Source organism: Lacerta agilis, chromosome 5 (genome assembly GCF_009819535.1).
Source record: "Lacerta agilis isolate rLacAgi1 chromosome 5, rLacAgi1.pri, whole genome shotgun sequence".
Lineage (NCBI taxonomy): Eukaryota > Metazoa > Chordata > Lepidosauria > Squamata > Lacertidae > Lacerta > Lacerta agilis.
Genome location: NC_046316.1, coordinates 55,296,663 through 55,321,713, shown reverse-complemented (window position 1 = coordinate 55,321,713; position 25,051 = coordinate 55,296,663). Strand labels below are relative to the sequence as shown.

Genomic DNA, 25,051 nt, shown 5'->3' with positions numbered 1-25,051 from the left:
CTATGGGTGTCACACCTGCAGAGTGTAATGCTGCAGTTCAGAGCCAGGCTTGCAGCAAGTCTCTGCACTCCAAACCTCCAATTGCCGGAGGCTTAGGGTGCCTCTAGACTGTCAGTATTTTGCAAGAGCAATTCAATTTAGATTTGTGCAATTCAAATGGATTAAAGCACTCTGCTGCCCTAGCTCAACAAACCCACTTGCAGGAGACTTTTTTGTGGTTTGGAAAGTAACAGCAAAATGCACTAAAGAGTGTGACATGAACAAATGATTAATGGGAAGACATATAAACACCCCACAAGCAAATCAGGATGCATGTTCATTGGGTCCTTCCAGATGCCTCTTCTCTTGAATGTTCATCATGATTTATGCTCATGATGGTGTCAGGACAGTTATATAGGATCTCACTTTCAAGCCTGTTCATTCCTGAAAAGCTTTTAGGACAAACATACTGCTTTGTTTGCAATAGGTGCATGTTCTGTAGCTTAGTGCTGAAATCCTGCAGCTTTTCATATCACAGAGGTTCAGGGTCAGTGGGTGTTTATCCAGTTTTTGTTGCACTAAAGCATAAGTTCCCCTTCCGATGGTGATTATGTGCTCCATGGGCATCACAGAACAACTCATGAAGTAGTAGATTTGAGGGTGGTCCAGTATAAACCCTCCACCAATGCACAATTATTGCATCAGTGACATGTTGCAGAATACACCCACAAAAAGCACCAGTCTGAAGGGACCCGTAGTCATATAACCTCCCCATAAACAAATCAGAATGAATGCATAGTCTAACCAAGCAAAATTTGTGCAAGCAAATCAGGATGAATGCTGAACAAACAGATCGTCGGAAGCATCAATTAGGGAGGGCCCGTCGCATAATTACACGGTTAGGGCTCCAGAGAAAGTCATGCACATCTCAGACTGATTTCCTGTCTTGGGAGAGAAGGAGAGAAAGGGAGAGCTGATTCAGCACCTGGCCAGGAGACCCTGAAACGTCTTGATACCTTATCTCTCCTTCCCAGGTGTAGCTACCTATACAGACAAACTGTTCAAGTTTCGGAATGGGCGCTGGGAGGACATCTTGAGTGATGAGGTGAACCGGGGTGTGGCAAGCTGGTTTGCTGGGCGCTCAGTGGCGTGCGTGGACAGGACGGTGAGTGTGTGGAACAGGTTGGGGTGGGTTGCCTTGAGGCTGTGATTTCAGGGCTGTGGGTCAGGCCCACGGGGGGGGGGTGGAGCCAGCAGGGAGCCAAAGATGCACCAGTGCAGTTGTATGGAGGGGGGGAGGACATGGGCTTAGAGGGGCCTGCTCTCCACCCAACTTCTCAAGGCCGAGCTCTGCCTCCTCCTCCCCCTCCCCCACAGCTGTCAGGACTCCCATCAGGGACTGCCATGCCAGGCGGGTGCCGTGCTGCTGATAAACACAGCCTGTCTAGGTGATTTATGCCCCTGTCACCTGCGCTTTCTTCTCCCTCTGCCTTGCGTGGCTTATTTTCAAACGATTATTGCTAAATCAGGGTGCCATGAGGGAAACAATTTTGGGGGGGGCAGGGAGTGGTTGGAAGAGATGTCCGAGGCAAAACAGGGGAGCATGAAGGATGGCATCCCCCTGTTTGGGAGCGCATGGCTGGACTGCGCCGCTTCTGCTCAGGTGCCTGCGACTGGCTTTACCTTTATAGACTCATCCCTGTCAGGGCCCTGGGTGTGGCACCCTCTGCGTCTGTCCTCGTGCTGGGAAGAGAGGAGTCAAGTCCAGTGAAGACTCAGGCCTCTCACCTGCCCCCACGTCCCTTCCTACAGGGCTCTGGCCGCTACTCCATCTACATAGCTAACTATGCCAGTATGAGAGTCGGGCCCCATGCCCTCATCGAGATGGACACAGCTGCCAGCGACCTGGAGAATGGCATTGTGGCACTGAATGATGTGGCGGCAGACGCCGGAGTCAACAAATTCACAGGTATGAGGGCAGAGGATTGTTCTCCCAAGAGCTAGCCCAGCATAAGGGGAAAGGCTGTAGCTCAATGGTAGAGCTTCTGCTTTGCATACAGAAAGTTCTAGATTCAGCCCCCAGCATCTTCAGGAAAGGAAAAGAGTTTCCTATCTGAACTCAGTTGGTAGAGCATGAGACTCTTAAATCTCAGAGTTGTGGGTTTGAACCCTGTGTTGGGCAAAAGATTCCTGCATTGCAGGGGGTTGGACTAGATGACCCTTGTGGTCCCTTCTAACTATACCATTCTATGATTCTATGACTTTAAATACTGAGCTAGATGGGCCCGTGGTTTGACCCAGTATAAGGTAGCTTCCTATGTTCCTATATGTGGCTGGGCAGGGGGCATTACGAAGAGTGACAGAGCTCCTCTAGCAACAGCCACATACGTCCACCATTTTGTTTTCCCACAATGCCTCGGATGTTCTGTTGTTGGAAAAACACAAAGATCCCGGCTATTAGGAAAACTAAAACAGCAGTCAAAAGCCAAGTTTGGCCAACTAAACCCAAGCCTCCAGTAAAGGGAGGTGTCAGGGCTTGGGTGGATGGTGAAGAGTGGTGGAAGACACCAACTGGGGAACCCCCCATTGGAAATCCCAGAGAGGGAAGGATCAGAGCCAGGGCATTGGTGGTGGGGCACTGAGGTGAGCTCAGAGGGGGGAAATTGGAAGGAGGTGCTAGATACTGAAGGGACAACAGGGTTTAGTGAGCAGGAGGAAACTGTGACAGGCAGCAGTTCAGATTCTGAGGCTGAAGCAGAGGAGGGGGGGTCAAGAGACTGCTGAAGCATCCCGGGAGTTTCCCTTTCCAGCTGCAACAAGCTCCCATCCCCCCTACTCCCCAAGAACGCGCAGGATAATAAGGAGGGCAGAACAGAGACCAGAGGTGCACAGACAAAGTTTGAGGCTGCCTAGGAAACATCTGGGAGAGGAGGAGCCTTAAGAGGGGTGGAAGGCAGGCACCTTCAATCCTGGCAACTGGGAAGTGTGCCATTTTTGGCTTGCTCTCAATCTCTATGGCAGTGAACTGCCACTAACTATTTTTGTAATAATTGTGGTGGTGACCATTGCTAGTGAAGACTGAACCCCAACATCCAAGTGAAGTTCAATAATTGTGGGAAGAGGTGTGAGGGAGCAGGAGAGTGAACCAAGAAGTGGGTGGCTTGATGATTTCGAAACATCTCGATGGGAACCTGTCCCACCTGTAATGCCCATATTGCGCTATCTTGTGGCTTTCACTGTTCCTCTTCCCAGGGGGTCGGGGCTTGGCTGTGGGGCCCATCCTGAGTGAAGCAGCCTCCGACATATTTTGCGACAACGAGAACGGAGCCAACTTCCTCTTCAAGAACCAGGGTGACGGTACCTTCATAGACGTAGCACCCTCTGCTGGTGAGTGTGTGGCAAGGGTGAGGGTGTCATCGGAAGCCATTAGCTGTGGGGCAGAACTCACCAGAGCAGCTGCTTGACCCTCCTTCATCCTGGTGGGGTCCTGCCATTTCCCTGTCCCTCTCCTTGCCTGCTGGTGTGTGTGTGTGTGTGATGACGAGTGCCTGAGGGCTCAGCCACCACCAGTAATTGAGCGTCTGGCTGATCACTGGAGTTTAACAAGGTGTCAGGTTGGCATCCATCACCGTGGGGCTGCTGATGACACCTATTCCCTTTAGAAACACTCCTTCCTTGTCAGCAAGAGAATAGGAGTAGGGGGACCTGCGGGGAGAGGCGGGAAGGATGGGTTAGGTGGCCATGGGAATCTGCAGAGGTCCCCTGGCCCCTGCCTGTGGACTGCCTGCTCCACCAGCCATCCTCTGCCCCCTGTAGCCTGCCCCCCACTGTCCCGTCCTCTGGTCTGCCTCTAAGCCTGGCATCAGCAGAAGGGAAGCTTCAGTTGAGTCCACAGTGTCCTTTCGCCTTCAGGGCACTCTCAGCCCTGCTGACGTCCTCTGCCACCTTCCACAGGCCTGGATGACCCCTACCAGCACGGTCGTGGTGTGGCGCTGGCCGACTTCAACCGTGACGGCAAAGTGGACCTGATCTACGGTAACTGGAACGGACCTCACCGGCTCTACCTGCAGATGAGTGCAGGTGGGCGCTTCCGAGTAAGTGCCACGTGAAAGAGGGAGGTCCCAAAACGGTGAAAGGTCTGGGCTGTGAGCAGGGAAGTGGTGGGATGAGGGAGGGAGAGTCCAGTCCTTGACGTGCCTAAGAAAGAGTGGAACAGAGAAGCCTTACTCAGGCATTCAGTGAACGCTTGGTGTTGGGGATAGATACAGTGTGTGGGGTGTGTGTTTTTGTGCAAGGCCATGTGGGCCAGCCACACTCCTGGCTCCCCCCCCCCCGCTCCACAAACACTTCCCAGCTTTTGTGCATTGACTCCTGAGGTTCCGAAGGAGGATTCTTTGTGTGTTCAGCTGGATGCGCTTAGGATCAGGAACGTTGTGCAATCGAGAGTTCCCAGTCGCGGGCACGCTTCCATATGCGCTCAGCTGAATATGTGAACCCTTCCCCTTCAGACCTTCCTGCTCAGTGTACGAAAGCTGGACTGGAGCAGGCAGGGATCCCCACTGCCACTGCCACTCAGCGCTCCCTCTGTGCTTTATCCCCCCCCCCAAACGCATTCTGGAAAGCCTGAGCAGAACTGCAGATCACCAAGGAGACTGATGCCTTTGCCCCCAGCTGGGTAGCCAGATGTTCCTTGTTTTTAAAGGGTTGCCTCGTCTTTTAGACCTGCGGCTCTGCACCGTTGCTTATTCCTGCCGTGTCGACCAGGCAGCCTTTTCCTCTCCTTGGTTCCTTCCCCAGTTGCTGCCTTGCAAGAGACTGCAGTCTCTGCACTGTCCCCAGTTCCTCCAGCTCTGCTTCCCTCCCCACTCCACAGCTCCCGTGTATTCTGGCCCTACCAGCCACAATGCCTCCTGCCGCCTGACCCCTCCCCTCCTTAGACCTGAGCTTCCTCTTGGCCCTGCTCCAGCCCAAGCCCTGCCCCACTAACCCCCGTCCTTCCCCCAGGACATTGCCACGCCCAAACTGTCCATGCCATCACCCGTCCGCACCGTCATCGCTGCTGACTTTGACAATGACCAGGAGTTGGAGGTCTTCTTCAACAACATCGCCTATCGCGGCTCATCCGCCAACCGCCTCTTCCGGTGGGTGAGAGCCACGTGGCCACCAGAGGCTGGGGCAGTGGGCTCCCCATCTTACCAGGCTCCCGGGCACTGCAGGGAGGGCGACCCCTGCACCAGAGTCTGTGGTGAACCCGCTGCGTCCTTAGGAAGTCCTGCATGCAGAACTTGAGAATATGGGGTAAAGGGAGGAGGGAGGGCTGGATTCTGCATCCAGAATCTAGCGCCTTTTAGTTCCCCCACTGCCGTAACCCACAGGAGGGCGTGTCCTATCCTGCTCTGCCCTCCCTCCAGTCAGCCGACAGAGCTGTGACTGAGCTCCTTCCTACACCGCTACTCATACAGCAGTTCTGTTCTGCCTAGACCACATCCCTGGAGGTTCTGGCTTTCACTAATTAGCACTTATGCACGGTTCCCATTAATTGTAGGCAATCAATGGCTTGTTAAACAGAGCCGCTTACATTTCTCAGGCTAATAAAGTGATAGCAGCAGCATGTGGCAAATCTGGGCAGTCCGTGCAGAAACATGTTGCTATGCGAGTGGGCAGGGCCCCTTTCTGGGAAGATAAGGATTTGGCAGGAGAGTGTGTGGGCAAAGGGTGGTGCCCACTCAGGAGTAGTGGTAGTAGGCTTGACTCCCATGACGGGCCCTTTCGTGGGAGGGAAGAGCATCTTCTCTGCACTGGCACACTCCCCTTCTGCTACAGGGTGGTCCGCCGAGAGCATGCTGACCCAGCCATTGAGGAACTGAACCCTGGTGATGCCGTGGAACCCGAGGGGCGTGGCACAGGTGGGTCTCTCTCCACAGTGTCTCTTGTGGAACATGATCATGTGGCTTCGCTTAGCAGCAGTGGGCTTAGTGAACAGTGGGGTTACTCTAACCACCGGACGGCCTGGGGTAGGGGCTTGTTCCAAAATTCGTATTTATATTCCACCCTGCATATAAATACCCAGGCACAAAACAACGATATCTAAGCGACTAAAAATAAAACAGAATAAATATCTAATAAGACCAGCAAAGCAGGCAACAGCAAGAACAGATAATCTGCTTCTAGCCCAGCATAACCATTACATACATATCACCAAAGTGGCTGGCAGGTAAACAGGTGGGCTTTAGCTTGGTGCTGGAATGACAGCAGAGTTGGTGCCAGGTGCACCTGTTGAGAAAAGGCGTTCCAAAGTTGCGGTGTCACCACAGTGAAGATCCTCTCTCATGCCACCACTCAGCCTATTTCCCCTAGTGGTGAACCTTCCTTGCCTCTTCTGTCAGGAAGAATCCAGAGGTCTGATTGGCCGGCTTTTGGCTTAACCGTTAGCAGCTCCTTTAAAAGTCACACACTTCTTGTGTCGCAAAGAACTTACATCAACATCTGAAGAAGGGATCCTCGGCATGGGGGTGGATGCAGGGAGCATCTCCTCACAGCAGAGACAGCAGGCACTCAAAAGAGACAGGGGAGGATTGGCAGAGCTGGGGGCTTCGGTGCCCCCATGAAAAGATCAGAATTTTATGATTTGGTGGGTGGAGGGGAAAGGGACAAAATATCCTCATGCCCCAAGCCAAAAGGCCTGTGATCTGGTCACACATGCTTGGCTGCCTCTTACAGCAAAGCATGAAAGCAAAGTATTATTATTATTATTATTATTATTATTATTATTATTATTATATCACTTTTTGCAAGACATCTCTTACGTGACCTTCAAAATATTAAAATACAAAACAACTTACCAAACAGTAAGAATTCAAAGCATATCATAACCCATAAAAATAATTAAAGGGTGCCTCCATGAAGAAGATGACTCCTACCCCACTAAAAGGTGAAACCAAGCCAGGCCAGAATCTTACTTCATGACAATTAAATTAAGATCCAGAGGATGGCTGTGTGGAATTCCCACCCACCATCAAGACACTGAAATCTTGAGTAACATTCGCAGAAATGGGGTTGCCATTTACAAAGCATTTGGCACCAGGAACTGAAGCAGTTTCTGGGGTGAACAGGCACACGGATGGTCAGTGTCAGTGGAGGCAATTTGGGTGGAATCATGCGGCAGAGATGTCAGAAGTCCTATGCCTTGACTCTCCTACTGGTTCTCATTCCAGCCTTGCTTGTGGAAGGGGAATATAGTCCTATGGGTGCTAAACAAGACCTTTGCTTATGGATGTTGTGTCATTCCAGGGGGGGCAGTGGTGGATTTTGATGGCGATGGGAGGCTGGACCTGATCCTGTCACATGGAGAGTCCATGGCACAGCCGCTCTCAGTCTTCAAGGTCAACGAGGTGGGTGCTGAGACGTGCTCCTCACAATGCACTCAGATCCCAGCCCACATCTGAGCAAGCATGGTCCACTCCTTCCTCCGTTTCGTGCCTGCTCATTCCTCGGCTGAGTCTGTCTGTCCATCTCCACAGGGCGCTGGCAACAACTGGCTGCGAGTGATCCCACGTACGCGCTTTGGGGCATTTGCTCGTGGTGCCAAGGTGGTGCTCTTCACACGTCAGAGTGGTGCCCATCTGCGTATCATTGACGGAGGGTCTGGGTACTTGTGCGAGATGGAGCCCGTTGCCCATTTTGGCTTGGGTGAGTGTGGAGGAGTTGGAAGCAGGGCTTGGAACCTGAGTGGGGTGTGTGCCCTCCCAGGTCTCTTCTCGTCCTGTCCATCTTCACTGCCATCCCAATGATGCTTCTCAGCTTCCTGGATCCCCTCTGCCCCTCATCCATGATAATACCTGCCCCGCACTACCAGAATACATTGCAAGCTATGCAGACATTTGTTTATGTCCTTCCTCTAACAAACTCACTTCAGTCTGAAACCTCTGCCTCTAGGCATAATGCCCCATCTTTGACTTCTCCCAAGTCTGCTAATGTTGCTGAAAAACAGTGTAGATTTGGCGAAACCTACCTTTCCCCAGTGTGCAGCCCTCTTCTTTCAAAACATTTGGAAAGTCTGCTTCCTGTCCTCATTTAAAAAGCAAGTGGCAGGAGCTTGCCGTCCCAAAAAGCAGAGCGAACGTGCGTTGCAGCGAGGCCCCTGCCTGCCCCCTCCAGCTGTTCCCGCAGAAGGGACGGCATGTCTCCACACCTCATTACTCTTCCATAGCCCCAAGGTGGCCCAGCTTAGTGGGGCCTGGCCGGGTTAGACCACGCTGTGAGTTGAGAAGCCAAGTGGCACGGAAAGTCAGAGGGCCCGTGCCCCACAATGCCCCACATCTCTGCTCACAGCTGGCCTTGTGCCCAAGAGCCATGCTGGTGTTGGCTCAGAGTGCTTGATGGAAGGACATGAGCCTCATCACATCCCAAGTTCTTTCATCTCTGCAGGAAGAAATGGTTGAAAGGGGGAAGAGGGAAAGGAAAGGAAAGCACAGACCACCGCATGAGAGGAAGATGGTTCTCCAGAGCAATTCAGGTCCCTGGGTGGGCTGCAGGTTTTTGTTTTGTTTTGTTTTTTTGTTTATCTCTCCCGGGCTCAACCCTTCCTTGCTTTTCTTCCCTGTAGGACAGGATGAGCCTAGCAGCCTGGAGGTGACTTGGCCAGATGGCCGGGTGATCAGCCGGTCGATAGCAAGCAGCGAGATCAATTCCGTGCTGGAGATCCCCTACCCCCGGGACACTCCGGGATCACCCCTTACCATTCTGCCTCTGGAGGTGAGCCCTGCCTTTGCCAGCCATGTTCATGTTACTTAGAATGGATCTCTCCTCAATTTCACCCTTTCCTCTTTGAAACATTTTTCCGTTTTCTCATCTCACTGAGAAAAAAGAGCCATGCAAAATCCTGGTGGAGGCTCTGTGCTGACAGAGGTATTATTTTGGTCCCCTTAGAAAGGCAAATTGCAAACCTAAGCTGTGTTTCCTGCATAAGGCATGTCAAGAATCCTCGTAATAATGTCTTCCTCCAATAACAAATTCAGTGCCCCCTGGTTGAAAGAAACGGACATCAAAAGAGCCACTGAGGGTGTTGTCTCAGCAGGCAAAGGGCGATCCTGAGCTTAGCAGAAGTGCAAATAAATAAATCTAAAAAATAAAACATCAAAAGAGGGCAATTCCTTGTCTCTTAAAAGAAAGTGAAGGCTGAGTGTGTTCGCTGGTCCCTAAGATTTGCGGTTCGCAGAGTGTCATATATAAAAACACCAGAAAATGGGAGAGAGTGACTTGCTTTAGCTGCTTGTGACTTATAGTAAGCTGAAAGAAGATCCACTGCAATATTTTTTTGTAGGGGCCTCTTCTTCCTTCTTAAGAGTGAACTATGGTGGTTGAGTGCCTGTCAAGCAAAATGGGGCCACCCAAAATTAAGACAGTGACTTCCAAGTAGTTGGAGGGGGTCCTAGATTTGCCGAAGAAGTTACATTTGGGGATTGAAGGAAAAGGACAAGCTCACACGCTACTATTGGGCAAGGGTTTCTCTCTCTTTCAAATGTCACTTTCTCTTAATGGACAAACTTGGTGGTTACTTGCCCAGTTAGGCAACAGCCTTCCCAGGAGGGTGTCCACTTTCACATACCCCCCCCCCAAAAAAAGAGGACACAAGTTGGCATTAAATTTGCAAATGTCAAGTTATACATATAGATGCAAACTGAAAAACAATTACTATCATTCAAACAGAAATACAGGTGGGAAGACTCTGGCCAGGTGACCTGTGTATCTGCTCTGGCTGCTGTTTAGACGCTAGTTACAGGTTCAGGGCCCCTGCTCACTTTCCCTTCTTAGAGTTCCTTATTTTTAAAGTGGACTTGGACCAACCAGACCTTTGATTAGAGGACTCCTTCAGGCTAATCAGCTGGCCTAATTTCCTACTCCTGTGTTATGGGGTGGCATACAAATGCCACTAATAACACCAGTTATTTGAGTCTGTTCCCTTTGAGTGGTCTGTTTTGGAGCTCCCTGATTTGTCACAGCAACAGTTCAACTGATCAGGGAGGCTGTAAACCAGCTGAAGGGGCCTTGGTGTGCTAGACAGATAATAACTGAAACGACGTTTCTACAAAATGTGCTTCCGTCAGCTCAGTGAATTTCAACACTAGAGTTGCAGCGGCAAGAGGCACAGAATGGCTGGACAGTCCGTGTCAAAAAGTTCTGAAACACGACTTCTTCAGCTCTGGCTGCAGCAGGAATTGCTGGAGTTATTCCTAGTGAAGTGGTCCAGAGCAGACTTTTTCCTTCCCCTGCTCTGGTTCCTCTGCTGCCATCCGTCAAGTTGACCAATAAAGGCTGCTGAAATTTGCAGAGAGAACCTGAATATTCACTTCCTTTGACGAAAGGTCTGGATATGAATTTGTACACCATCGTCAGATAGTTGGACCAGTCATGTTCAGGTGGGTGGGCAGCCAGACGAGGGCAAGCTATGTAGGTTAGATAACCTCTCTGTTTGGTGAATGCTGAGTTGTAAATTCTCCATGTTCGATGGCAAATTTACTAGATGTTAAGAGGACCTGCATCTACACCATGGAAATGAACAAGACTTGCTGCTGCCCATCCTCCCAAAGAAGCCCACTATCCAGAAATCTGAAGTGGGTCCTTTACTGTGCATTATAGGAAATCACTTGAAAAGGATGCCCCATTTTCTTTTTTAGAGGAATCGGCTCTGAATGTGAACCCATTTGTACATATGGATTTCCCCCTTCCATTGAAGTGAAGTAGGAAGGCCACGTGTCCAACGGGATCCATATGTGAATCGCAGAGTCTGGGTTTGGGTAGTCTGGCAGTAGCATTACTCCCACTGCTACACAGAACTGTTATAAATACCGGAGAGACGTGGAGTTGCAGCAAAATATGTCATCCCCTTCGTCACAGATCTTAAGAAGTCTAGAACAGCATGCAACCGACCCTTTCCTTCTTTGCTGCCCAGATTGCAGGGCAGTGAATTTGCCCACTTGGAGGTGGAGAAATAGGTGCACAAGGAAATTGAGACCTTGGGGAATGATTGGGGAACTCATCTCATCTCCTGGCAGCTGTGAAAGCCCAACCTAGGTTCCCCTGCTGTTTTAAAGTGTTGAGCAGAAACTTTTCGTATACCTTTTCAGAACTGAGATGATAACAAAAAGAGACTTAAGGACTGAGAGCTACCACATTAGCTGCTATATGGTCTGAGGCAGCCACACAAACGCCCCGATTTCCTGGAAATAGCATCTTGGAGGAGGCGAGGTAGAGAAGGAGCCGAGGCTGGGAGGCAATTAGGCAGCACACAGATAACACATTTCTCTCTTTCCCCCCGCAGTGTGGCCAAGGCTTCTCTCAGCATGAGAACGGGCGATGTGTTGGTGAGTCACCTGGAAGGGGCAGATCGGTGAATGGTGCTCGGGTGCAATTTCCTCTACCCACAACTGGGCTCAATGGGGCATGAGGCGGGCTCTTTGTGGCAGCTGTCCACAGCCGCACAGCTGTAGTCTCTGGGGATGAAGCAACAGCCCAACCGTGGTGTTAAGAGGCTGTTGTTAGATTCTGTCCTGTCCTCCATCACACTCTCTTTCTCTCTCTTTACCCCCCCTCCCTCCCTCCCTCCACCTGCCCTCTGCCCCCTTTCCTCAGATATGGATGAGTGTGCAGAATTCCCCTTTGTCTGCCCCAGGGGCAGGCCCATCTGCATCAACACATATGGCGGGTACCGTTGCCGCAGCAACAAGCGCTGCAATCGCGGCTTTGAGCCCAACGAGGATGGCACAGCTTGTGTTGGTGAGTGATGGCTTTGGCAGAGCAGAGGGAGGGAGGGAGGGAGGGAGAGATGCGCTCCCTACAGGGGCTGACCCCTCCCTTGAAGCCACCCGAGTGGTGAAAAGTTTACCTGAGGCTGGGTTTTCTTCATTTCATAATGCCAAGAAGGGAAGGAGCAAGGGAAAACAGTGAAGCCAGTGAGGTCCTGAGCTTGGAATCACGATCTCTGTACGTTGACCAATGAGAAGATGGGGTGGGGCGGGGGGGCACTGTAGCGCCTGCTTTGTATGCCATGTTAGGATGCCTGAGCAAAGGAGGAGAAGCGGTAAAGTATACCTTCGGGCCAAATAAGACATCTGGCATCAGGCATGGGTCTGGAAAAGCATAATAGTTGCCGAACAGCTGCAAAGCAGTGGGCAAAGAGTACAATTTGCAGGGAGGTGTGGAAATGGGTGCTTACTTCCCCCCCACACACACACACCTGTTGCTTTCCTCTGTATGTTCAATGGTAGGTAAGGTTACCAGGCCCTTGTCAGGCAGCAAACATTTGGTTCAGCCCCTGAAGACCTTCCTCTTTGCCAGCCGCCACTAACTCTTGCCTTGTCTTTCTCTTTCCTCCTCTCTGTCTCTCTTTCTGTTTCCCTCTCTGTGCAGCTCAAGTGGCCTTTTTTGGTGGATACCCTTCCTCGGGGAGCTGGCTGAGCCCCATCTTGCCCTCTGCCCCTCTTCTTCCACTTTGCCTCGGACTCTGCTTTCACTCCTATGCACTTTAAGCCTTGCCAATAAAGGACAAAAAAGCAGCCTTTATAGATGGAAGTGGCTTCCCCTGTACTCCTCCCCTCCAATCTCTCTCATCCAGTCTTCTCATGGTGGTCCCTGGGAACATGGACTGAGGTGGGGGCAGCCATCTTTGCAAAGGGCACTACGCAGCCCGGCGGACGACACTCTCTCACTAGTGTCACACCCCTTGCATGTTTTCTGAGAAAACAAGACAGGGCAGAGGCCCCACCAATGCTTTGTCTCCTCAGAGTGGCTGCCATCTTCCTAGGAGCTTGCCTTTAACCAAGATGGCGGCTCCCGCTGGTAGTTGCTTGCTTGGTTAAAACTGATAACAGTTACCCTGTGCCTGCTGGTTTGGCCTGTGACATGATTGCTTCCCTTCCCTCCTCCTCCTCCTCCTCCTGCTCCCCCAGCCCGACTGGACCGGGATTCACCTTGACCTTGTCTTACCAGTGTGTGTCTGAAGTTTGAAATCACCCAGTCTCTCAGCTCACTCCACCCAATAAACTCTACACTGTCTATAAGCACCTGCTTGCAGCTATACTTGGGGGTATGGGTGGGAATGCGGGGCCACAACTTATATTCAGAAGATCAACATAGGCCAAGAATGAGGTGGTGCCAAGCTGTGTGCCAGTTTCCTTTTGTGAGAGACATGTGAACTTTCAGGGAGATGGGTAGCCATAACAGCCGCAGGGCAAATGACTGCAGGCATTTGCACGGGGCTTTGGCTACACACAAGGAGGCTTCAGGTTGTAAGACAACTGCATGTTGACTATTTCCCTCCCAGCCAAGGCCATGCCATTCTGCTATTTAGTAGCTCAGTTGTTTGAGCTGTGGTGACTCCTTCCCTATGCAAACAGCTCGACCAAAATCATTAAGCCCTTGCAATTTCGATCACGATTGCAGAATCTGTGGTCCTCTAGATGTTGGACTCCTGGCCCAATAGTCAGGGATGATGGGAGCTGTAATCCAACAACAACTGGTTTTTGTTAAATTATTCTAATGCATAACATGCACACAACAGAAGTGAGCAAAGCGCTCCATACCAAAGATTGTTACAAGGCAAAGGTAAGGGCCTCACATGGAAAACAGGTTTCCAGCATGGCCAGTGCCTATTATACTATGAACACCATAACTGTGAAGGGGATATGCATGTTTGTAAATATGCAATGCATATGTAAATAAAATGAATAAAAATGGGCATTACCCAGGGTGTCTTGATTGGCCATGATTTCTCCTTTGTGTTGATGTCTGTGCATTTCCCATTCTCAAGTTATTGTGCTCCTGCCTTAGACACACTGAAAAACATTGTTGCTACAAAAAGCATTCAGTAAAGGAAGCCTAGATGACTCAGGCAAGTGATTTGTGCCACAAACCAGGAGGGGGAAAGGGGGAAAGGCAGAAATCCATGTAGGCACCAATCAACCTGACTTGGTAGAAGATACCTTCGCAAAGCCTTGTGAGGGATCAAACCATTATCCTTGGACTACAAATCTGGATGAGCTTACGTTAAAATATATTGCAAGAACCAGAACCCCCAAAGTTCTTCATTGGTTTAGATTAAAATCCAAGCCAGAGAAGGACTAAAAACGTCCCATGTTTCTGCCTCCCATCCATCACTGCCCCTTCATTTCCATGCTTTTGTTTGTTTGTATGTGTGCTTCAGCAGTCGAAGGGAGAGGACAGTTGGCATTCTGTGTGCCATATGTGAGAAGCACTGGAAAATGTAACTCTCCAGTGATCTGTGCCAATAGTTCTGGGAAACTACATTTCCCAGTACACCTTGCGTCTAACACAGAACCATAGCAGCATGCAGACAATAGAGAGGGAAGGGGAGAAAGAGACCCCTCTCCCTTTCCCTGCTGTTGGAGGAGCAGCAAAGACACATGCAGAGGAACAAGGGGCTTGAGAGGGCATAGACAAGTGAATGGGTATGGGTTGCCATTGTGAGGGTTTGGATAATTTTTTGGATCTTGTCATTTTGGGGCACAAGTGTGTCTGAAACAGGCTTGGAACTGAGTTCAACATCCCTCTTAACTATTTTGTGAATTAGGGGTGGGATAGTTCATTCCTGCTCCCCATTTCCTACCCAGCTCAATTCCAAACCTAACTGCAAAGTTCATTCAGCACTACCAATGAGTAAGTGATTTTTATTTTTTTTAATTTTTATTTTATTAAGGAGAGAAAAGAAACTCACACCTTTGCAGAGGGTTAATTATTTCCTGACCACATTTGACTGTTCCTGAAACCTAAGATGATGCTTCTCATTCAACACCCTTCATAAGTTTATCTGGCTTTCTTTTGACTAATGACATTACTCTTCCTGCTTCTAGAGATACAGTTTCAGAATTTCATTCCATACATCTTTGTCTCATTTGCAGCCTAAATATGCTTCTTGCAGATAGAACAGATCCCTTTGCTATTTTTGCTCGTAGAATCCTAGGACTGGAAGGGGTCTTGTAGGCTGTCTTCTAATGTGGGGAGTCTGTGGATTGCTCTCTGCTTAACTACAATTCCCATCATATCTAGCTATCGGCCATGCTTTCTGGGGCTGATGGGAGCTGCAGTTTAGCAGAATCCCCACGCCTTACTTGATGCAGGAAATCCAAAATTACATCAAAATTAAACCCAAAATCCCAACAGTCAGCCGTTCAGCCTCTGCCTAGAACATCTAGGGAAGGAGGGCCCAATCCCCACTGGACATGATTAGTTCCATTACCAAAGTTCTCTTAGCACTGAGAAGATTCTCCTAATGTTGAACCAAAATCTACCACCCAATAATTTAAGTCCATTAGGTCTACTTCTGTCCTCTGGAATGCAGAGCTTTTGCAGTTCTTCAGCTTAAACAATCCTCTCTCCAATATGATGTAGAATCAAATCCCAAGATATCATGACCTCTTGGGGCTTGCCTCTAGAGGATTCTGTTTCTTGACGCTTTTATTTGTTTGCCTGAAGTCCTGTCACATCTCTGGCATTGTTGCCAGGACCCACATCTTCCTGATGGGAAATTCAGTTGGCCTTGCACTGCTGTGAAGCCTTTGTCCTCTTGAAAAGCAGAACTGCTTTTTCTCTGCAACCGTTTCACCTGTACAGAAGGAGCTGATCGATTTGGCCAGACTAAGCCACAGAACAACAAGCCTCAAGCCTTTTTTTATATCCAGTCCAAAAAAAAAAGTTGTCTTTTGTGTGGTCTCAGAAGTACCACCAACGTATTGTGAAATGTGCCTGCATTTTTCTTTCACAAGCCCTTGGATTAAAACATGCAATAAATTACACTAATTTGCAGCCTGAAAAAAAGAACAAGAAGCCTCAAAGTCTGGTGTCGCCAAGAGAAAGCACCATTGCTACAGCACATCATTTATTTGCTGCATTTCATGAGGGTCAGAGCAGCTTCCCTTTTATCCATGTGCTGCGTGCTAAGGTCCATGTTGCATTTCTGCTGAGGACTCATTCATTTGTGAGTCCACAGGGCAATTTTGCAGGGGGGCGTGTACATAACTAATGATTCTATCCCATCCCAGTCTGTTCCTATCCCTGACCTTCCCCATCACTGTTATCAGTGAAACTAACACAAGAAGCTTAGTAAATAAGAGGCAGAGAGGAGGCAGGGCAGCAAGAGCTCCACATCATGGCTGAAGGTATGGGTTTACCTGCCCTAAAGACCGAGTTTGAAATACATCTTGGGCAGGAAGCTGAAAAGGTTGGGCGCAATCATTCAGGGATAATTTGAATCTGGGAAATCTTTATTTACAATGTGTGTAGAGAGTGGGAAGAACCACAGAATCATAGAATGGTAGAGTTGGAAGGAACCCAAGGGTCGTCTGGTCCAACCCCCTGCAATGCAGGAATCTCAGCCAAAGCATCCATGACAGATGACCATCCAACCTCTGCTTTTAAAAACCTCCAAGGAAGGAGAGTCCACCACCTCCCAAGGGAGACCGTTCCACTGTCGAACAGCTCTGACTGTCAGAAAGTTTTTTCTGTATGTTTAGTCGGAATCTCCTTTCTTGTAACTTGAAGGCATTGGTTTGATGTGGGGCTGCAGATTCTGAACAGCTCATCTGGGGAGAGCACAGGTTCCAGTCCAGATTGGAGACATCGGCCATTTGATAGCCCATTAGGTGCCTCCCAGCTCCATGATCCTGTGCTTCCAGCCCCATTTTAAACCCTCAGATTTCTTTGCTGCTGATTTATATGGCCATATTTCTTAGAAAGGTAAGTCCGACATACCACTATGCTGCTGATGGAGAAGCAGAAATGCATGTAGATCCCATGATAGGTTGATTGGAAGCAGACCTTCGGGGGATAAACAGTGGCAATACGATGTGCACATATATGCCGTGTGAGTCACGTGTTCACAAGTGTGTGCCTGAGTGAACCAGAAATGTGAGTGAACGTTGGTGTGCCACACAAGGGTGCTGATCACTCTTTGCCATGTGCTCAAATGTTTATTTAGGTATTATGTGCCTGCGTGAGCTATGCGTCTGGATTGTGTGCCTTGCCTAGTTCTAGGGAACTGAACTCTTGAGGGGCTCTTGCTTTCCGTGCACCTGACCTAGCAGGGCCACTGAGATACCTACAGCTGGAGTAGAGGCTGGAATTCCGACCTGCCACATAACCCCCTTGCTCTGTTGCGAAAGTCACTTGGCCAGGAGATGTGTCACTTGGCCAGATAAGTTCGAGAGCACAGCCTGAAGGAGTGACCAAGCCTTTTCTTGCTTCTTTGCTGCATATCGAGATGGCAGCAATCAGATAGGACACTGGTGCCCTCTGGAGGGGAAAAAGAATCAGCAGCCTATCATTGCAAGCTTCCCCACACCAGCGTACAGTAGTGGACATGGGGAAACACTACTTTCCCATGCTAAGCACTGATGCCTGGATAGTCTCTCGGATCATCTCCTTGGAAATAGAGCACAGTTCATGCTCTTGATAAAGCTTGCTTCACTATCCACTGGGTGCAAAATGGCTTTCCTCTGGATCTCTTTGGAGGCTTCACTTACCTGCTAAATGGCTAAATATGGGGTGCCACCTGAGCCATCTGTCACAAAGGTTTGCTGCCCCATTGAGATCTGCATAATTGGCTGCCCTGGCCAGGTTTGAACCACCACTACCCCAGCAATTGGGGGGATGTTTTTACAAGGCTGACCCTGAGGGTATTGGGAATGGGAATCTAACCATGTTTTCCCCAATGGGGGTGTTGAGGCCAATATGGATAGCTGTCTGAGTGGGGCCCATGAGGTTGGAGACACGTGTGTGAACAGGAACACTTTCCCCCTGCTGCGCTCACTATGATCGTTCCTCTCTGCCCAGACATAAATGAGTGCTCCTATGGTCTGCATAACTGCAGCCACGTCTGTGTCAACACACAGGGTGGGCATTCCTGCCACTGCCACCCTGGCTTCAAGACTGATCCCCAAGATGCCAACAAGTGCCTGGGTAAGTTTTTAAACTGTCTTTTATTTTATTTTATTATTTTTTTGTAAACCACTACAAGCTTATATTACAATCAAGTAGCATATACATTTTTTTAAAAAAAAATAGTAGCCAGTTTCTGCTGAGCAGGCCAGCAGCTGGTGCTCCAAAAAGTCTGCAAGCAATGAGCCAGACCACCAGACCTTCCATGGTGGCAGGCATTGTCCTAGCATGTCCTCCTCTAGGTCCCTCTGGGGTGTTCCATGGCACAAAACTCTGGAAGAGCTGGGTCAGCGACTACCTCTTGCAATAGGGACTAGGGCAACTGTTTGCTGCAGGCATCATTTTTTTCAGCTGCAAGGAGTAGGCTCCAAGGAGCTGGTTTTCCTTGCTGCTGGGCACTCCGTTGAAATCCCCACCGGTATCTGCTCCTCTCGTTGGGTGAAATATGTCTCTTCCTTCTGTTTTTCAGACGTAGATGAGTGCAGAGAAAGACCTGCCCCTTGTGATCACATCTGCCACAATGAGCCTGGCTCTTTCCATTGCCACTGCCAGCAAGGCTTCTCCTTGGGGGCAGACAGGCGGCGCTGTGTGAAGAACTGATTCAGTGGCAATGGTGTTCCAGTGTGGGTGCTGCCAGCTGGAGTGCATGCCCAGCATTAGTGGCTCATGTGATAGACAGCGCCCAGCTTCCAGCTTCTTTTGGAGAACCGAATCACATTTTCCTTGCTTTTCTTGAATAATAATAATAAAGCTCTTTCCTGACTCTCGCTAAAAACTTTGGGGTTTATTTTCCCAGGTATTGCCCAGTTCTTTCCCTCATGGCAATGCAACAAAGTTCAGAGAGTCCTGCTGTGGAGTCATCTTTGTAAGCCTGAGGACCAGGCACAGCATTCTTGAGTTCAGCCCAAAATGACTTCCTAGCTGAACACAATGCAACAAATGCTACCTAGGGCTATTGGTGGCAAACCTATGGCATGTGTGCAAGAGGGGACACTCAGAGCCCTCTCTGTGGGCATGCGTGCCGTCGCCCCAGCACAGAGCCGGCAGAAGGCGAGGGCAGTGTGTAGAGTCCTCAGCTCAAATGGGGTAGCCGAGCAGCCACCTTTCTCCTCCTCTTCCTGCCCAGCACCAAGGGGAGGTGCCAGGCAGGGCACATTATGCGGGAGCTGGCAGGAGAGGATGGCATCGCTGGCAAGTCTCAAGAAGCCACTTTGTTCCAGCACCGGGTAGCCAGGCAGGGCCGCCTCCTTGCCATCCTCATCGCCCTTCACCCAGCACTGGGGCTCTGGACCCCACCGGCCTCGCCATGCCGTGATCGCCTCCCACTTGCTGTGTACTTCTTCACCGATCTCAACCACAGCCAAATGCAGTGGGTGAGGGCACACCCAGGGCCACGCCGGACACCATGCGTAAGGGTCAGTTGGGGCTGGGCAAGGGAGCGGGGAAAACACTGTTGGAATTTATTTTCTCTAAAAGCTGCTCTGGCTGCTGCAGAAACAAGTATTTCATCCTAACAGAGAAGATGAGTAGGCTCATAGAGAAGACAAACCCAGTCTTGTGGTGGTGATGTCAAAACATATTAATTACACTTACCTTCATGAAGGCAAACAACGGTGCTGAGAATGGGTTAATGAACAGCAAAAAGATCTATATGCATCTTCTCTTTTAGTGCAAACACTGAGAGAGCTTGCTTACACTTCACACAAATTCCCCAGATACAGTGCAATATGGTAACCAGGTAGTTCTTTCTTCAGGGCTAAATAGGAGTCAGAGTAGTGGCAGCTACTGCAGATTATGCACCAGTTCACGTTAAATTGCCATGCTGGCACTTTGCAATAAATAAGTGGGTTTTGGGTTGGAGTTTGGGCACTCAGTCTCTAAAAGGTTCGCCATCACTGACCTAGGGGTTTTGTGACAGGGCAGTCCTGCATAACACTGTGCAGGGTGTACGAGGCAAGATGCCTTTCAGCAGTCAGAGCAGGTGGAATTTATCGAGGGACCGTTCGGACAAAATTCCTACGTGACGCTGACCTTGTGACAGGCTACTTATCACAATGTCACCATCATTCGCCTGGGAGACCAAGCTCAAGAAAACAATCTCCACTTGTTCCCTGGAAAACCCATTTTTTAAAAGGTTGAGCTAGAAAGGAAATTGGCTCTTGAATGTTAGTGCTGTGCTTAAATCCCAGCTTTAAATGCTACAATCACATTACTGCTTATTTTATAATCAGGCAAGTAATGATGCTTGAGCAACACACAACCAGGGAAAAATCTTCTCTTTGGTGAGGAGTCTCTCCTTGTTACTGATGGGAGCCAGAACTTCCAAGTTCCTTCTGGGCAACTCTGGCATATTTTTGTAATGAACGAGTTAATCAATAGATAAGGCCAGAAGGAGGTGATTTGCAGGATTTACTGCAGAGCAATCTATATTTAAAAATGTATGTTTGCTTAAATATGGATATACTTATACAAATGCAGACAAGCCGAATGATCGCAAATGGAAGGAAAGGCACAACTTCTTGCTACAAACACAGTCAGCAGTGGATAGTTTATATAAGACGTTTTGATGTTCACATCATCTCATATGCGGAACAATTCCTTGGGTATTAAAAAAAAAAAAAAAACCTTTGTGCACTTTGTGACAGGTGAGTCTCTAGGGTGAATCCTTCAGGGAGTTATTATTGGGTAAACAAGCATCAGTTGCTGGGAAGTGTCAGGGACCTGGTTTGCAGCAGTGAATGGCAATGCTCCAAGCAGCCTAATTGTCGTCTTCATTTCCCACAATACCCTGCAATGATGCTACACCAGTAACGTCATAGGAAATAGGAATGGTGGTTGGCCAGAGGGTGGTGGGTGCATTTTATTTCTTCTAAGTGGAGCCCAGAACAGATTTCAGCAGTGGGCCTTGCCAGGGCCCTGGGGGCCTGGAAGATGCTCAAGGATGATGAGTGCTGACACCAACCCTGCAGGGACCAATAGCCCACTTTGGCTACTTGCCTGGTTTTGACCTGCTTCAGGCTGCCTGTCATTTTTACCAGCCCACTTAATCTCATCCCGCTACATCTCCCATGTTCATTTGGTTGATTGCCACTGCCTGCAGATTAAGAATCCAGCAGACCATGATATCAGTGTTCCCCACCCCCCACCCCCTTATCTTTCACCACCATGCAGCCCAGCTGCATGATTTATCACACCAGCAGTAACTAGGGGGATTGCGGTGGGAGCAGACAGAGGGTGGATAAGATGCAGGCGCTGAGCCCTGGTGTGGTAGTGGAATAGTCCCTAAAACTCCTGAGGGCCCCCCCCCCTGCAGCGGGTGGCTCATCATGAACGCAGCGGAGAAACAAATGGGAAACAGAGGTCCCTCTTCACTAGCCTTCACTAGCACAGAAACACAAATGTACATCAGTCAAAACTTTTATTGGACAGGCTCTGTGGCAGAGTGGGTTATGAAAGCAAGAGAGGTGTAGGACTAGTCCCCACCTTCTGGCTACAGTGGGGCTCCTGTGTCCCCAGGTCACTGACAGTCAGAGGTGGCCTGCAGGGAGACAGGTTTGTCCTTAGCTACAACTTGGATGGTTTTACCTTAGAAAGAGTGAAAACTGATATGAATAATGTAATTATCTCAATTTATAGCTAATCTAGTACATTGGTATCAGAATCACTACTGTCATTTCTCTGTCTTCCAGGCTTCCACCACAATTTTGAGATTATATATATATATATATATATATATATATATATATATATATATATATATATATATGCTGATTGTCAAGAGGCTTAAGGCTGGCAGTGAATCATCATGGAAAGTTAAGATAGTATTGCTAGATCTCCAGACCCCTATGCAGAAACTGTCACGGTGTCTGTAATGTTCAGTGATTATCGCACAAATAATTTGTGTTTGCTAATAGCAAAATCCATAATCCAGTTAAGCTCGAACACTTGGATCTAAACTGTTTTTAGTCACCATATGAAATCTATGCCAGCCAGCTGAGCTGAGGAGGTCTATGGAACAGGCAGCCTGCTCCACACCTCAGAACAGATTCAAGATGCTAATACCGTGTCAGTGACGTCACATGATCTTACAACTCTAATTTAGCATTTTACAATCATCCTGAACATCAAATCCAGCACTGTGTTTACAAAATGACAGGGTCATTTGTTATCTTATGTCAGCCCAAGCTTCCCAACTCATCTGTCACATCCCACCCGCCTTGACTTGATTTGCTGGAGGGTGTAATGTATATTCGGAAAGGTTTGGATTACATCATAGTCAAGTGCATCAAAATTAGACTCTGTGGTGCTACATTCGTTCCCTTTCCCCAAAGATCTAGGGATACACGACTCCCATAATTCCCTGCTTCTTCCACAAACAACTCTGCAGCTAACACACACACACACACACAGGCCAGCAATTGAGGGAAGTGACGGTTCCCAGGCCTGCCCACCTCTTATTGTGTTGAATTCCCAGGCAATGGACCTTTATATCCACCTAATATCTTCCATCTTCTTCATTGTAGAATCTACAGTATTCCTCATCTAGGCATGCTTTGGGCTGCAGAATACTTTCCCCCAGCTGATGGCACTAAACACCACAGCATTAGCTCTGAAGACCTATGGGGAGGGGGAATAAAAAGACAGAAGCTAAAGCCTCAAAGAATCAAGGACCATAGAGTTGGAAGGGACCCTGGGGATTATCTAATTCAACCCCCTGCAATGCAGGAATGTCAACTAAGGCATCCATGGCAGATAACCACCCAACATCTGCTTAAGAACCTCCAAGGAAGGAGAGTCCATCACTTTCCACCCATAAAGACAAAGTCCAGCAGATCCTCCTGGCTAAGTTAGCAGGACTATACACAATCCCTTTGAGGCACCTGCCTGTGTTTGGTCGCTTCCTTCAGATTCATACAAGCAACACCATATGCCACTTTTTACACAAGCACACTCCAATGAGCTGTTACTGAATGGCACTCCTTACCCTAGACTCCAGCCTCTGTTGCATGTGAAACTGCTCCATCAGCCTGGTTTGGTCTTTCTAGGAGATAGAAAAGGATGATGCCTTCTGTGGAAGTTGATGGGAAATAAGGGAATAAAGCTGATGTGGAAGATAGGTAAAACAAGGCAATAGCAAGCACGGCTCTCACTGATGCAAGAGTCAATAAAACTAAAGAGTAGCCATTTCCCAGAGGCAAAGGGTCTTGACCTTTCTGGCAGCTCATTAGTGTGATCTTCAGATGGATGGAAGAGATTCATAGGATGGATTCACACTTCCTTATATATCATTTGATAGTTCATCACTCACTGATATTACTTCATGGCTCTCAGCTAAATGTGTGAAAAATATTGTGCCCAGGGTTATGTTAGGTAGTTTGAATGTTCTATCTGCTGTGGTTGATCTGTGATGACTGTTTCACCCATGGAAGTCATCACTTGATGTTACATTCATCAAGGGATGAGTGGGCCTTTAATAAAACCACATTTTAAAAACATGACAAAAAATAGTTATCCATTCATACTGCTCTGAACACAAACACAGCCTGCCATAGTTTATACAGTTGATTTGGTTTTACAGCATTTATTGTGCAGTGTTTATTGCTGTGTTGCTCCTACAGAAACAGAGGCACAGAATCAATAAGACCTTTTACTGGACCAACAACCAGTGTCATTATGAATCACTGATTAAACAATAAAGGATATTGCTGCACCATATTCCAAGAACCATAGAATTGTAGAGTTGAAAGGGACCACAGGGGACATATAGTCCAATCACCTGCAATGCAGGAATCTTGTGCCCAACATGGGGCTTGAACCCACAACCCTGAGATTAAGAGTCTCTATCCTGTCTTCCACTGCCTCCTGCAGTTTGGTCAGACTCATGTTGGTAGCTTCGAGAACACTGTCCAACCATCTTGTCCTCTGTCGTCCCCTTCTCCTTGTGTCCTCCATCTTTCCCAACATCAGGGTCTTTTCTAGGGAGTCTTCTCTTCTCATGAGGTGGCCAAAGTATTGGAGCCTCAGCTTCAGGATCTGTCCTTCCACTGAGCACTCAGGCCTGATTTCCTTAAGAATGGATAGGTTTTATCTTATTGCAGTCCATGGGACTCTCAAGAGTCTCCTCCAGCACCATAATTCAAAAGCATCAATTCTTCGGCGATCAGCCTTCTTTATGGTCCAGCTTTCACTTCCATACATTACTACTGGGAAAACCATAGCTTTAACTATACGGACCTTTGTCAGCAAGGTGATGTCTCTGCTTTTTAAGATACTGTCTAGGTTTGTCATTGCTTTTCTCCCAAGAAGCAGGCGTCTTTTAATTTCGTGACTGCTGTCACCATCTGCAGTGATCATGGAACCCAAGAAAGTAAAATCTCCATGGGGTCAAGAAGAGTCGGACAAAACTAAACAACTAAACAACAACAAAATTCTATTATGCCTTCTAATTGTTTGTGTAAACATGGTCCAGCATGGTGGAAAAAAGAGTCATCCATACATTGGGCATTCAAAAGTAGAAGTCTGTGGTTATACATTATTGCTATTACTGTTATTTAAAATAATGTAAGGTTTTCCATGGAGACAATCCATGGTTATGGCAAGGACTTGGTGTACTGAATAAATAAATATTTTTAGTGCCAATGCCGAAATCTGCAATCTATATAAATTATGCAGGTTAAGGGAATGTGTACACTTCTCTTATTTTGCATAATTCATTCTTCAATTATTTATATTTTGCATAATTTATTCTGCCTTTGCTAGTCATAAGAAGGGCAAAGAACACGCAAGACTTATTCCTCTGCTAAACTTATATAGCTACCTCTCCAGGTCCTGAGATTTCACCAGATATTGCCCATGCTGCTTTTCAGCAGTGGCGTAGCGAGGGTGGGGCGTTGGGGGCGGTCCGCCCCGGGTTCCAGCCTGGGGAGGGTGACACTCTGTGCCACCCCCCCTGCAAGTGCGACTCCCAAGTCGCCGCCTGGCAGCCCTTCTGTGCAAGCACCTGCCACACGGAAGGGGTGCCAGGTGGCAGCTTGGGAGTCCGGGCGGACTGCGCATGTCTGCAGCAGCCTGCACAGACTGCGCATTTGTGGACACGCAGGCTGCTGCGGACATGCGCAGTCCG

The 25,051-nt window shown here is 48.7% G+C and overlaps 1 protein-coding gene across 2 annotated transcripts in view; it reads left to right on the top strand.

Moving 5' to 3' along the window:
• The window catches only part of CRTAC1 (cartilage acidic protein 1), a 44,491-nt gene extending 25,796 nt beyond the window's left edge, over positions 1 to 18,695 (top strand). The window contains exons 4-16 of one of the 2 annotated variants that reach the window (XM_033149897.1): positions 1,014 to 1,144; positions 1,792 to 1,948; positions 3,232 to 3,366; positions 3,934 to 4,073; positions 4,984 to 5,120; positions 5,803 to 5,885; positions 7,270 to 7,370; positions 7,500 to 7,668; positions 8,585 to 8,733; positions 11,300 to 11,342; positions 11,611 to 11,754; positions 17,824 to 17,949; positions 18,398 to 18,695. In XM_033149897.1, the coding sequence (XP_033005788.1) occupies positions 1,014 to 1,144; positions 1,792 to 1,948; positions 3,232 to 3,366; positions 3,934 to 4,073; positions 4,984 to 5,120; positions 5,803 to 5,885; positions 7,270 to 7,370; positions 7,500 to 7,668; positions 8,585 to 8,733; positions 11,300 to 11,342; positions 11,611 to 11,754; positions 17,824 to 17,949; positions 18,398 to 18,528 (1,646 nt within the window). In that variant the 3' untranslated portion in view covers positions 18,529 to 18,695. Of the gene's footprint in view, positions 1 to 1,013; positions 1,145 to 1,791; positions 1,949 to 3,231; positions 3,367 to 3,933; positions 4,074 to 4,983; positions 5,121 to 5,802; positions 5,886 to 7,269; positions 7,371 to 7,499; positions 7,669 to 8,584; positions 8,734 to 11,299; positions 11,343 to 11,610; positions 11,755 to 12,387; positions 13,038 to 17,823; positions 17,950 to 18,397 lie in introns of those variants that run through there. The other variant, XM_033149898.1, reaches the window with a different exon arrangement.
• Positions 18,696 to 25,051: the final 6,356 nt, after the last annotated feature.